The sequence below is a fragment of the Paroedura picta genome, chromosome 6 (genome assembly GCF_049243985.1).
Source record: "Paroedura picta isolate Pp20150507F chromosome 6, Ppicta_v3.0, whole genome shotgun sequence".
Taxonomy (NCBI): domain Eukaryota; kingdom Metazoa; phylum Chordata; class Lepidosauria; order Squamata; family Gekkonidae; genus Paroedura; species Paroedura picta.
This window is the reverse complement of record NC_135374.1, coordinates 107,649-120,421: the sequence shown is the minus strand read 5'-3', so window position 1 is coordinate 120,421 and position 12,773 is coordinate 107,649. Positions and strand designations below refer to the sequence as shown.

Genomic DNA, 12,773 nt, shown 5'->3' with positions numbered 1-12,773 from the left:
CTTCAAATACTTGAAGATGGATATCATATCACCTCTTAGTTATCTTCTCGCCAGGCTAAACAGACCAAGCTCCCTCAACCTTTAGGATACTTTGGGCTGATCCTGCGTTGAGCAGGGGGTTGGACTAGATGGCCTGTATGGCCCCTTCCAACTCTGTGATTCTGTGATTCTGTGATAACCTTTCCTGGTCTCCAAATCCCTCGCCATCTTCCTAGCCCTCCGCTGGACACGCTCCAGTTTCTCTACATGTTTCTTTAGTTGTGGTGCCCAAAACAGAACCCAGTGAGGTGTTACCAGAGCAGAATAAAGTGGTATCATCACATCACGTGATCTGGACACTATACTTTTTCTAATACAGCCCAAAATCCCTTTTCCTGTTTAGCCACTAAGTCACACTGCTGACTCATGTTCATATAGTCTACTAAGACCTCCAGATCCTTTTCATACCTACTACTGCCATGACAAGTCTTACCCATCCTGTAATGGTGCATTTGATTTTTCCTACCTAAATGCAGAACTTTACATTTATCACTATTGTAATTTGTTTTAGTCCAGTTTTCTAACATGTCATATTCTGATTCTGTCTTCTGGTGTGTTTGTTGCCCTTCTCAGTTTAGAATCATCTGCAAATGTAGAAAGGACCCCCTCTATTCCTTCATCCAAATCATTTATGGATATGTGGGACAACACAGGGCCCGGGACAGACCCCCGAGGCATTCCACTTGTCTCTCCTCTCCAAGAAGACGACGAACCATCTCCAAGCACCTTTTGGGTGCGATCTGTCAACCAGTTATTGATCCACCTAACAGTCATAGGATCCATACCACATTTTACCAACTTGTCAATAAGAATTTAATTTGAAACCTTATCAAAAGGCTTACTGAAATCAAGGTAAACTATGTCCACAACATTCTCCTGATCCAGCAAGGGAGTCACTTTCTCAGAAAAAGAGACAGTCTGACTTGACTTGTTCTTGAGAAAGCCAGGCTGACTCTGACCTGCCCTGGAGGTGCGTCCAGGACCGGCGGTGGGGCAAGTCCTCCCCGCAGAGGTTTTCCAAAACCGGAGCAATGAGAGGCATGCTGACAGGATGGCTGACTTTGCCAAGCCAAGGCCTGTGAGCCGGGCGCCCCCACGGACTGGGCTCCAGCTCTCTAGCGCTGGTGTGGGGCCCCTGACCTCCCCCTGCCCCTGGGCTGCTCCAGAGATTAGCTGCTCACAGCCTGCAACTGGCTTCTCCTGCATGCAGAGGCTGCTGGATTCTGCAGGCTCACAAGCATCCGTGCTTCTCTTGGCTTGGTGTGGAAGGTAGAGCCCGCACAAGCTCTGGACAGCCATTCAGCCAGAGATGGCTTGGCCTCTGCCTTTGGCTCCTGGCCCAGTGCAGGGGCAGAGGTCATCAACCCCATACCTGGTAGAGGGTCTGGGCAAAGTGGGGTGCGTTGTCATTGATGTCTTCCACAAGCACCGTGAGGTTGGCCTCTGTTTCATGCTGGGAGTCGGAGGTGCGCACTGTCAGAGTGTAGTGGCGACGCTGCTCATAGTCCAGTGGCCCCATCAGCGTGATGCGGCCCCCATAGCGCAGTATGCCGAAGGTGCCCCGGGCACTGCTGTCAAGCAGCAGCAGATAGGAGAGCAGCGGGCCAGAGTCCACATCGTTGCCTGTCACCATGGTGATCTCTGTGCCCAGGAGGGTATCTGTGGCAGGAGCAATGGGAGGGAGGGAGGGAGGGAGAGAGGAACAAGACAGGGTGGGTTGCTTGCCCCCCCCCCTGAGGAGAGAGCAGATGCCCCAGGAAGCTCATTGTGGGTTGGGTAGGAGGCCGGGGTCTGGAAGACAGGACCCCCCTGCCGGTGGAGAGTTCCAGGGCACGAGCCGTCCTTCCGGCAGTGGCTGAGGCATGGCTGAGCTATCCATGTCCCTGTCCAGGTTCCCATGAAGCCCGCTGACATGCTCCCCTCCGTGGGCGTGGCTGGGGCTCCCAATCTCTCTCCCATTGTGGGTGGGAAGCCACAGGGTCAGGTACCCCCCTCTGATCATGCCCAGGAGGGGCTGCCAGAGAACCTCATCCCCCAAGAAGCGCCTGGCCCCGGAGTCGTTCCTCTCCCCCTCCCCCTCCCTGTCCCACCACTCACTCTCAGGCACCCACACCTCCCAGGGGGCAGGAATGGTGGGGCTGTTGTCATTAACGTCCATCACCACCACGGTCAGTGTGGCTGAGCCCACGAGGGGGGGGCTGCCTCTGTCCGTCGCTGTCAGCACCAGCCTGCGGGAAGAGATGACCCCATGGGGCCTCAGGGGCTGACCACAGAGGGTGGCCGCTTCGGGGCAGACAGTGCTGAGCCTACCTGCATGGCCCTGCTGGGGAAGAACAGCCTTGGTCCATGCCAGGCACTCGCCACCTGCTCCCACCCTCCCTTTCCTTGGCTGGCAGGGCCATGGGAACACTGAGGCCCGCCTTACCGGGTCTGGGCCCAGATCTCTCGGTCCAGAATGGCTGCCGTGGTGATGGAGCCCGTCTGGGCATCGATTCGGTAGAGGCCGTTCATGGGCAGCGTGTGGTTGATCCTGTAGGTCACCTGCCCGTTCGGGCCCTGATCCAAGTCCTCGGCCACAACCTGCCATGCAAGGACCGTGTGGGTGCTGCAGCCCCTCAGAGTTACTCCCCCCCAAGCTGCCCCCCTCCGTTCCTGTGTGCTCCATCCCACGCTGTGCCTCTCCCATGGCCGCCCGAGCTGGAGCTTCAGCCCCCCCCCCACCTTTTGCCTGGCCAGCAAGTGGAGTGAGGAGTCAGGCAAGAGAGGGCTGGCACAGATGGGGACCACGGCACGCAGGGAGCGGGGGCTTAATTCTCCCCCCCCACACACACACACACACACACACACACATAGATGGGGCCACGCAGTTGTCCACTTGCAGTGCTTCCAACGAGGCCAAGTTGGGGAAATGAAGTCCCCCACCCCCACCCACCGACACCAGGGCCCCAATTACAATGGGCCGAGGCAGGCCTGGGGGTTGTGCATGGAACTTGAGTGCCCTAATTCAGGGAGGCTGTGAGAGCAAACTCACCCCTGGGGAGGCCTAACTGTTGCCCCTCCTCTGCAGTGCAGCTCTGCCTTCCTGCTCTCTCTTGCTTGGCCAGAATCATCACACACGCACACACGGTACCTGGATGACGGGGGAGTCATATCCTTGGGCCTCCTGGATGAAGGCAACATAATTCTGCAGTTGGAAGCGCGGCCGGTTGTCATTCACATCCTGGAGGTTGACCTGAACTGCTAGGAACCCAAAGGAGGAGGCAGACTCGGCCTGCAGCACCAGGCGTAGGCGGGGGCTAGCCTCAAAGTCCAACATCTCTGGCTTTTGCACGGAAACCACACCTGGGGAAGCATGGGGGGAGGGTGGTCAGTGCCACAAGTTGCCTGCTGCTGAGGCCAGCTAGGAATTAGTCGCCCCTGCTGAGGCTGCTCCAGCCCTGTGTGGATCAGTGGAAGGACATCCTCGAGGGCTGCTGCACTCTCTGGGTACTGACCGCCTCAAAGTCCTAGGGCAGGATTCCCATGGCCAGCAGCAATGCCCTTGGAGCCTGGGTCTGGGGACCTATGGCCTCTCCTCCGGGCTCTTGACCCCTGCGACCAATGGGAAGTAGCTCCCAGTGGGAAGCCCTGAGCATCTGGCCCTGCGCCTTGAGATCCCAGCAGGCAAACCGCAGAGTGTCGGCAGCCAGGGCGATGGAAGGGAGCTGTTCAGAGTGGCCCACGGGTGGCTGGTGTCACATCTGCCCTCCTGTCTTCCACGGGATGTCTCTTAGGATTCTCACCTTTTTAGATAAAAAGTCTTTCCTATGTGAACCCATCTTCCCACCTAAACTGCCCCCTATATATACCCCCAAGGGGGCTACCTATGCTTGTCTCTGTAAGAACGACGAAGATGATCTGGGGCCAAGGGACCAAGCCCTATGAAGATAGGTTGAGGGACTTGGGAATGTTCAGCCTGGAGAAAAGGAGGTTGAGAGGGGACATGATAGCCCTCTTTAAGTATTTGGAGGAGGGCAGGATGCTGTTCCCATTGGCTGCAGAGGAAAGGACACGCAGTAATGGGTTTAAACTACAAGTACAACGATATAGGCTAGATATCAGTCAGAGTAGTTTAGCGGTGGAATAGGCTGCCTAAGGAGGTGGTGAGCTCCCCCTCACTGGCAGTCTTCAAGCAAAGGTTGGATACACACTTTTCTTGGATGCTTTAGGATGCTTAGGGCTAATCCTGCGTTGCGCAGGGGGTTGGACTAGATGGCCTGTATGTCCCCTTCCAACTCTATGATTCTATGATTCTATAATTGCTCCCTGCCCTTGCCATGCTTTGCCCTGTTTCACCTTATGGAATCCTTCAATAAAGACTAACTTCTTAGCCCCACATGTGTCTGGAGCAGCTCTGTAGGAGGGGGTCTCTTCTGGTCGAACAGAGCAGCCCACGGTTCATGGCAGTTGGCTAGCGGGCTCCACCCTCGCCTCTCCTGGACTTGGCTTCAGAGTACAGGCAGCAAGGGAGGCGTGGGCCAAGCAGCCAGCAGTGGTTGGGGAGGCATCCGTATCTGTTTCCAGGTCCACCCCCACCCCGGGCAACTCCCTCCTCATACCTGAGCTGGGTTGGATGTGGAAGGCCCCCCTCTCATTGCCACTGACGATGCTGTAGCTGATGCGGCCGGAGGAGCCAGCTGTGTGAGCGGCGGCCATGCTCACCACGGTGGTACCTGGAAGGGAACACAGGAGCAGAATCAGCGGTGGAGCGGGATGGGGCCAAAGGCGTCCTCTGCATGGGGGGAGGGAGCAGCAAAGAGTGCCATGCAATGGGGAGAAGGGGTGTCACAACTTTGGCAACTGAGAATGGGAAGACACCCTGCTCTTGGCCCAGGGCTGCCCCCTTGCAGATTCCCACACACAGGCTCTGCTCTTCGGGGCCTCACCATCGCCCTCTCTTCCCTTCCAGCGTGCATTTCAGCAATGTCCCCCCCACTCTTCCAGGCCAAAAGGGAGGGGCTGCTGGCCTTCTGGCTCCGTGCTCAGGCTCTGAGGGGCTAGAGTAAGTCCTCCTCCCCTCCCCTCCCCCCCCCTCGCAGAAGGCAGCCGGACCAGGCAACAAGGAGCACTTTCTGGGGCTTCACCTCTGAAGCACTGGTGGCCCCAAGGCAGACTAGCCCCCCGACTGGCAGCCCGGGGCCCCAATGGTGCCCACCACCCCTTTCCCTGGCACCCACTGGGTTCTCAGGGGGTGTCACTGGCAGCCCTTGTTCCGAGGGGAGGGTCAGAAGGACAGGGGAGGACTGGGGGGGGGGGGTCTATCCCCTGCCCGGATTCCCTTTTCCCCAGGTGGTGGGAGGAGGCATTGGCTCAATCTCCTGAGGGGTGGCACTCCGAAAGGGGCCTGCATGCCATGACCCAGGCTCAACTGAGTGTGCAGATCACTCCCATGCTGCAGGGGCTCTGCTGGGTGCCCATCCATGCCCAGGCTCAGTTCAAGGTGTGATGAAATGCCACCCCCCCCCCTGCTATCTCAAAAGGACAGTTTTTTTCCCTCTGGGCTGGAGAGAGGGGGGAGGGGCTGTTAAGCCCCTGTTCACCTTCCCTTTCACATGTTCATTGACCTGGCCAGGAAGCAGGTACCGGGAGGGAGGGAGGGAGGGAGGGAGGGAGGGAGGGAGGGAGGGAGGGAGGGAGGGAGGGAGGGAGGGAGAGCAGCTTCTTCCCAGAATTTCTAGGAGAGGGGACAGAAAGGTATTTCTACAGCTGGCCAGAACATAAAAAAGACTTTTCTCATGATGACCATCAAGGAAGGAGCCTGCTCTTGGGAGAAGAGATGAGCTGCCATCTTGGACACATGGCTGAGGGTGGGCTGATAATGCAACCTCTTAAACAAAGGTGCCACCCTGTATTAACATCAGACAGGGTATGTGTTAGCAGAAGGACAGAAGGATTGCATTTCACCCAGTTTCCTTTGCCTCTTTTGCTTAATCCTGTGCTGCGCTAAAGATCTTTTAAGAATTCTTTTCTAAACTGGAAGTGGGCCATTGTTCTCTGATACACATAGTGCTCCCTATAGTCCAGTGCAAAGGGAAGGCCCTGAGGGGTGTACCCTTGTGGAAACTCATCCCCACGGCACTAACATGGCGACACTGGGGTGCTCACAATTTGTTGCTGGCCCCATCCATTAAGCTGGCTATACCCTTGACTTGATCTTTTGCACTAGGGTAGTGTTGGATCTGGTAGCCAATAGCCTCATGCAAAGGTCAGACCACCATGCCCTGAAGGTACCATCGACTGCCCGGTTGGGCAACTGGTGTACTTTAGCCCGCCCACGGAGACTTATGGAGAACGATGCCCTCCGGCAACTCAATGTCTGCCTTAATGGAGGGCTGACAGTCGCGCATGGCGGCCGCTATCAACGAGATTGCTCCTAGGCACCCCCTCCACCCTCGCCCCAAGCAGGCTCCTAGGCAATCCCAGGAGCTTTGTGAGTGGAAAAGCAAATCAGTTGGATCGATAAAGGTAAAGGTATCCCCTGTGCAAGCACCGAGTCATGTCTGACCCTTGGGGTGACGCCCTCCAGCGTTTTCATGGCAGACTCAATACGGGGTGGTTTGCCAGTGCCTTCCCCAGTCATGACCGTTTACCCCCCAGCAAGCTGGGTACTCATTTTACCGACCTCGGAAGGATGGAAGGCTGAGTCAACCTTGAGCCGGCTGCTGGGATCGAACTCCCAACCTCATGGGCAAAGCTTTCAGGCGGCTGCCTTACCACTCTGCGCCACAAGAGGATCGATAACTGGTTGACAAATCGTACCCAGAGGGTACTTGTTAATGGTTCAGCATCTTCTTGGTTGTTCAACATATTTATAAATGATTTGGATGAGGGATTAGAAGGGATACTTATTAAATTTGCAGATGATACTAAACTGGGAGGGGGAGCAAACACAACTGAAGACAGCAATAGAATACAGGATGATCTTGATAGGCTCGAGAAGTGGGCTAAACTGAATAAAATGAAGTTCAATAGGGACAAATGTAAAGTTCTGCATTTAGGTAGGAAAAACCAAATACACCAATATAGGATGGGGAAGACAGGAAGAAGGAAGACAGGAGGAGAATAGATGCTTTGGAATTATGGTGTTGGAGACGAATGTTGCAAATCCCATGGACAGTCAAAGTTACCAACAAGATAATTTTAGAGAGGAACAAACCAATTATGTCATTAGAAGGCAAGATATTATAGCTAAAGCTCACTTACTTTGGACACCTCATGAGATCAAACTTACTAGAAAAATCATTAATGCTCTGCACGGTCAGCGGCAAAAGGAAAAGTGGTCGCCAAAGGATCTGCTGGCTTGACACGATCGAAGCCAGTGTGACCCAGGGATGACCATGAACCAACTACAACAAGCAATCAGAGACAGGGGCACATGGCAGAGATTTTCCTATAGAATTGCCGAGGGTTAGACACAACTGAACGGATAACATCATCATCAGGATAGGGGAGACTTGTCTTGGCAGTAGCATGTGCGAAAAGGATCTAGGAGTCTTTGTAGACCATATATTGAACAGGAATCAGCAGTGTGACTCAGTGGCTAAAAAGGCAAATGGGATTTAAGGAACTAAGAGTTCCTTAAATCTGGAGTACTGTGTGCAGTTCTGGAGGCTTCATTTCAAGAAGGACGTAGATAAAATTGAAAGGGCACAGAGGAGAGCAACGAGGATGATCTGGGGCCAAGGGACCAAGGCCTATGAAGATAGGTTGAGGGACTTGGGAATGTTCAGCCTGGAGAAAAGGAGGTTGAGAGGGGACATGATAGCCGTCTTTAAGTATTTGAAAGGTTGTCATTTGGAGGAGGGCAGGATGCTGTTTCCGTTGGCTGCAGAGGAAAGGACACGCAGTAATGGGTTTAAACTACAAGTACAACGATATAGGCTAGATATCAGGGAAAAAAATTTCACAGTCAGAGTAGTTTAGCGGTGGAATAGGCTGCCTAAGGAGGTGGTGAGCTCCCCCTCACTGGCAGTCTTCAAGCAAAGGTTGGATACACACTTTTCTTGGATGCTTTAGGATGCTTAGGGCTAATCCTGCGTTGAGCAGGGGGTTGGACTAGATGGCCTGTATGGCCCCTTCCAACTCTATGATTCTATGATTTTGGGCTGCACACAACTCATCCACTATAACCTGCCAGTCCCTTGAACCTTCACAGAATCAGCCTCTCCATCAGATGGCTATCCAGCTTCTGTTAAAAAATTTCCAAAGATGGAGAACCCACCCGAGAAAGCCTGTTCCACTGAGAAACCGCTCTGTCAGGAACTTCTTCCAGATATTTAGATGGAATTTCTTTTGAATTAATTTCATCCCATTTGTTCTGGTCCTTTGGGGTAAGAGAGAAAAATTCTGCTCCATCCTTCATATGGCACCCTTTTAAATATTTGAAGATGGTTATCAGATCCCCTCTCAGTCATCTCCTCTCTAGGCTAAATAGACCAAGCTCCCCCAACCTTTCCTTATACATACATCTTGGTCTCCAAACCCCTCACCATCTTTGTTGCCCTCCTCTGGACACGTTCCAGTTTGTCTACGCCCCTCTTGAACTGGGGTGTCCAAAAATGAACACAGGACTCCAAGTGAGGCTGAACCAGAGCAGAGTAAAGCGGTACCATCGCCTCCCATGATCTGGACATGATACCGTTTGATAGAGCCCAAAATCCCATTTGCCTTTTTAGCTACCCAGTCACACTACTGACTCATGTTCAATGTATGGTCTACTAAACCTCCTAGATCCTATTCACACATACTACTGCTAAGACAAGTCTCTCCCCATCCTATATTGGTTTATATGGGTTTTCCTATCTAAATGCAGAACTTTACATTTGTCCCCATTGAATTTCATTTTATTCAGTTTAGCCTGATGGATGGCCATCTGGATTCCCTCCCCAGAAACACTTGCCAGTTGTTTGGAACCTATATCAGGATGATTCAGGAAGAGTCACCTGAGAGATGGAGAGGAGGTTGCCTTGGGAGAACTGGCCCCAACAGGTTATTCCGTCCTCCACCAATCCTGGACCCACAAAAGGGGAGGAGCTCTCCTGGTGCCGGAAATTAGTGGAGTGGAGTGTGTCGGTATTGAGTGGGACTTGGTTGAGAGCTTGGCTGTCTGGTTGGTATATCGTCCGCCCAACGTGCCACCAGACGCCCTGCCCCGCCTCCTGGAGGTGGCCACCGCCTGGGCGTTGCAGTTTCCCAGGCTTTTAATCCTGGGTGACTTCAATGTCCACGCGGACACGCCCTCTTCAGGTTTAGGTGGGGACCTGGTGTCATCCATGGCGACACTAGGGCTCTCGCAATTTATTGCTGGGCCCACCCATCACGCCAGCCACACCCTCGACTTGATTTTTGGCGCCGGGGTTGAGGTGGATCTGGATACAGCTTTGGCTGTGTCGTGGTCAGACCACTATGCCCTGCGGGCCCGGCTCAGGATACTACCCCCTCCCCAGCTGGCCGGCGGGCGTATTTTTGCCCGCCCACAGAGACTCATCGATCCAATTGGTTTCCGGAATGCTCTGCGGGACCCGATGCCTCCTGGCGACTCATTACCTGCCCTAGTGGAGGACTGGCAGTCCTGTCTAACGGCCGGTATTGATGAGATCGCCCCTAAACGTCTTCTCTGCCCTCGACTCAAACGGGCCCCCAGGAGAAGAAGAGGGAATTGAGATGACTAGAGCGAATGTGGCGGAAGACCCGCGACGAGGCTACAAGAACATCTCATCGCACGCTTATGAGGGCGTATGAGATGGAGGTGAAAGTGGCTAAACGACAGTTTTTTGCCATGGAAATTGCGTCCGCAAGCTCTCGCCCAGCCCAAGTATTTAGGGTAGTTAGATCTCTTACCGCTCTTGAGGGGTGCCAAAATACTAGCCAATTGGATCTCAGCTGTGAGGCCTTAGCGAGCTATTTTGCGGATAAGGTCGTCGCTCCGCCGTGCCCTTCCGGCCACAATTAATACAGTAAAGGAACTGGAGGCCTGTTGGCCGCCTTTGGCAGTGAGGTTTGATGGCTTCAGGCGGCTCTCTTCCTCCGAAGTGGACAAGTTGCTGGGGTCGGTCAGGGCGACCACTTGGCCCCTGGACCCCTGTCCCTCTTGGCTCCTCAAAGGAGGGGGCCAGGGGATAGGAGGCCAACTCAGGGACATTATCAACCGCTCCCTGAGTTTCGGGGAGTTCCCTGAGAGGCTGTAGGAGGCAGTGGTTCGTCCTCTCCTGAAAAAAACAACGCTGGACTCGCAGGACCCTGCCAACTACCGCCCAGTATCGCACCTAGCGTTCCTGGGTAAGGTGGTGGAAAGGGCCGCAGTGGACCAGCTCCTGGCCTTCTTGGAAGAAACTTCAGCACTCGATCCATATCAGTCTGGCTTCCATCCTGGCCATGGGGTGGAGATGGTACTGGTTGCCCTGCTGGATGACCTCCATCGCCAGCTGGATAGTGGCGGGTTGGCCGTGCTGGTCCTATTGGACCCGTCAGCGGCCTTTGACATCGTGGACCATGAGATCTTGGTCCACCGCCTTGCCGGCACGGGGATAGGGGCCTGTAGGGAGTGGCGGGAAATAAATTGAATAATAATAACTCCACCCTTCCAAGACGGAGGTCCTGTGGCTGGATAGAAGGGGGCAGGACCAGGAAGTGCGCCTTACCCTGCCTGGATGGGGTGCAGTTTACAGCTGTGCCTGAGGCCGGGAATCTGGGAGTGATCTTCATTGCCTCTTCATCTATGGAGGCTCAGGTCTCAAGAATAGCTCAAATGGCGTTCTTCTATCTGCGCCAAACAAGGCTACTAGTGCCCTACCTGTCCTCTGACCACCTGGCTACGGTGATCCATGAAACAGTCACTTCCAGACTAGACTTCTGTAACTCACTCTACGGGGGCCGGCCCTTGTCTCTGACCTGGAAATTACAGCTCGTGCAAAATGTGGCAGCCAGAGTCCTCACAAAGTCATCTTGGAGGGCTCAAGTCGAGCATATGCTGAGGCAGCTGCATTGGTTGCCAATCAGCTTCTGGATCAGGTTCAAGGTTCTGGTTCTTACCTTTAAGGCCGTTAGTGGCTTGGGCCCCATTTATCTGAGGGACTGCTTGTCTCCTTATGTACCCACAGTACCCTTCACTCGGCAGGTTGCAATCTGCTGGTTGTTCCTGGCCCCCAGGAGGTACACCTGGCTTCGACCAGGGACAGGGCCTTCTCGGTCCTGGCCCCAACCTGGTGGAATGAGCTCCCAAAAGAGCTAAGGGCTCTGACGGAATTGTCAATGTTCCGCAGGGCTTGTAAAACGGAGCTTTTCCGCCAGGCGTTGGGTTGAGGCCGGGTCAGGAAGATTGGCTTCCTCCCCACATGGGCCTATGGAAAAGCTGTTGGCCCAGATACTCTCGGAAACTGCCCCCTGGAGGGCCGATGTTTGTGCATGGGGTGAGCAGGGGGTGGGTGGGAAAAGGAGTATCCTGCAAATAGTATATTTCCGCCATCTGGGGCTTTTTAAAACCTGGCTGGGTATTGTTTTATGTGGGGTTTTAAATGGATGTAAGCCAGTTAATAAATATAATCAATCAATCAACTAATCCATGACACCTGCTGGTGAGTGAGTACCTGGGGCGGCATTCTCAGGGAGGACCACATCACTACTGCTGCGGGGGAAGCGCACACCCCGGTAGCTCTCGCCCTGGAGCTGCACAAGCACCACCCCTGTGGAAGACAGGGCGGGCTGCCCCAGGTCACTGGCCACGATGAACAGTGTGCGCTGGCGCTGTCCAATGGTAGCCAAGGGCTTCAGGAGCTGGATCTCCCCTGTGTAGGTGTCGACCGCAAAGGCCTGGCTGGCGGAGGCCAAGCGGTAGAGGATGGAGGCATTGGCCCCGGCATCATGGTCTTCAGCGCGCAGTGTGGCCACTGCCTTCTTCCCGGGCATGTTGCGAGGCAGCGTGATGGTCAGTGGGCTCAGCGGGAAAGTGGGGAAATGGTCATTGATGTCCTGGACAGTGACCGTGATCCATACAGAAGCGCTCTGTGGGTTCAAGGGGGAGGAATCCACAGCCAGGGCCAGGAAGCTGTAGGCTGACCGGCGCTCCCGGTCCAGGGCCTGGGTAACGGTGAGGCGGCCCGTCTGCGGCTCCACCTGAAAGGTGCCCAGGGACTCCTTGTCCAAAAAGTAGGACACCTGCCCGTTGGCCCCCTCGTCTGGGTCCAGAGCTGCCAGCTGCAGCACCAAGGAGCCCACAGGCAAGTCCTCGGGCACCTCTGCTGCGTAGGCCTCCTGGGCAAAGTGGGGGGCGTTGTCGTTCAGGTCCAGCACTTGCACGTGGACTGCCAGGCTGGCACAGCGAGGCGAAGAGCCATGGTCACAAGCCTCCACAGTCAGCATGTATCTGGGGACCCGCTCCCGGTCCAGCCCCTGCGTTGTGTACAGCTTGCCTGAGACGGGGTTCAGGGCAAAGTCCTTCTCAGGATCTCCAGCTGAAGAGAGAAGGACAGGAGCAGAAGCCAGGTGGGCAAGGAAGCAAGGAAGGATGGAAGAGAGGGAGGGAGGGAGGGAGGGAGGGAGGAGCTGCCCCACCCCCTCCCCTTCCCTCCCACTGGAGGATCTCAAAAAGAACCATGCTAAGGACATGGTCCTCAAACAGATTTGTAAGGTAAGAAACACAGACTGAGATGGGAAATCGCATGCCATTGGGAAGGAGAAGACCATAGCCTGCTCAGCCC

At 54.8% G+C, this 12,773-nt stretch overlaps 1 protein-coding gene across 5 annotated transcripts in view; it reads right to left on the bottom strand.

Moving 5' to 3' along the window:
- Nucleotides 1–12,773, bottom strand: part of DCHS1 (dachsous cadherin-related 1) — a 53,141-nt gene that overhangs the window by 5,400 nt on the left and 34,968 nt on the right. For all 5 annotated transcript variants that reach the window (XM_077341009.1, XM_077341014.1, XM_077341013.1 and 2 more), the window contains exons 14-19: nt 11,664–12,527; nt 4,638–4,751; nt 3,170–3,381; nt 2,465–2,619; nt 2,137–2,267; nt 1,412–1,698 (exon numbers count right to left, since the gene is read on the bottom strand). In XM_077341009.1, the coding sequence (XP_077197124.1) occupies nt 1,412–1,698; nt 2,137–2,267; nt 2,465–2,619; nt 3,170–3,381; nt 4,638–4,751; nt 11,664–12,527 (1,763 nt within the window). The remainder of the gene's footprint in view (nt 1–1,411; nt 1,699–2,136; nt 2,268–2,464; nt 2,620–3,169; nt 3,382–4,637; nt 4,752–11,663; nt 12,528–12,773) is intronic.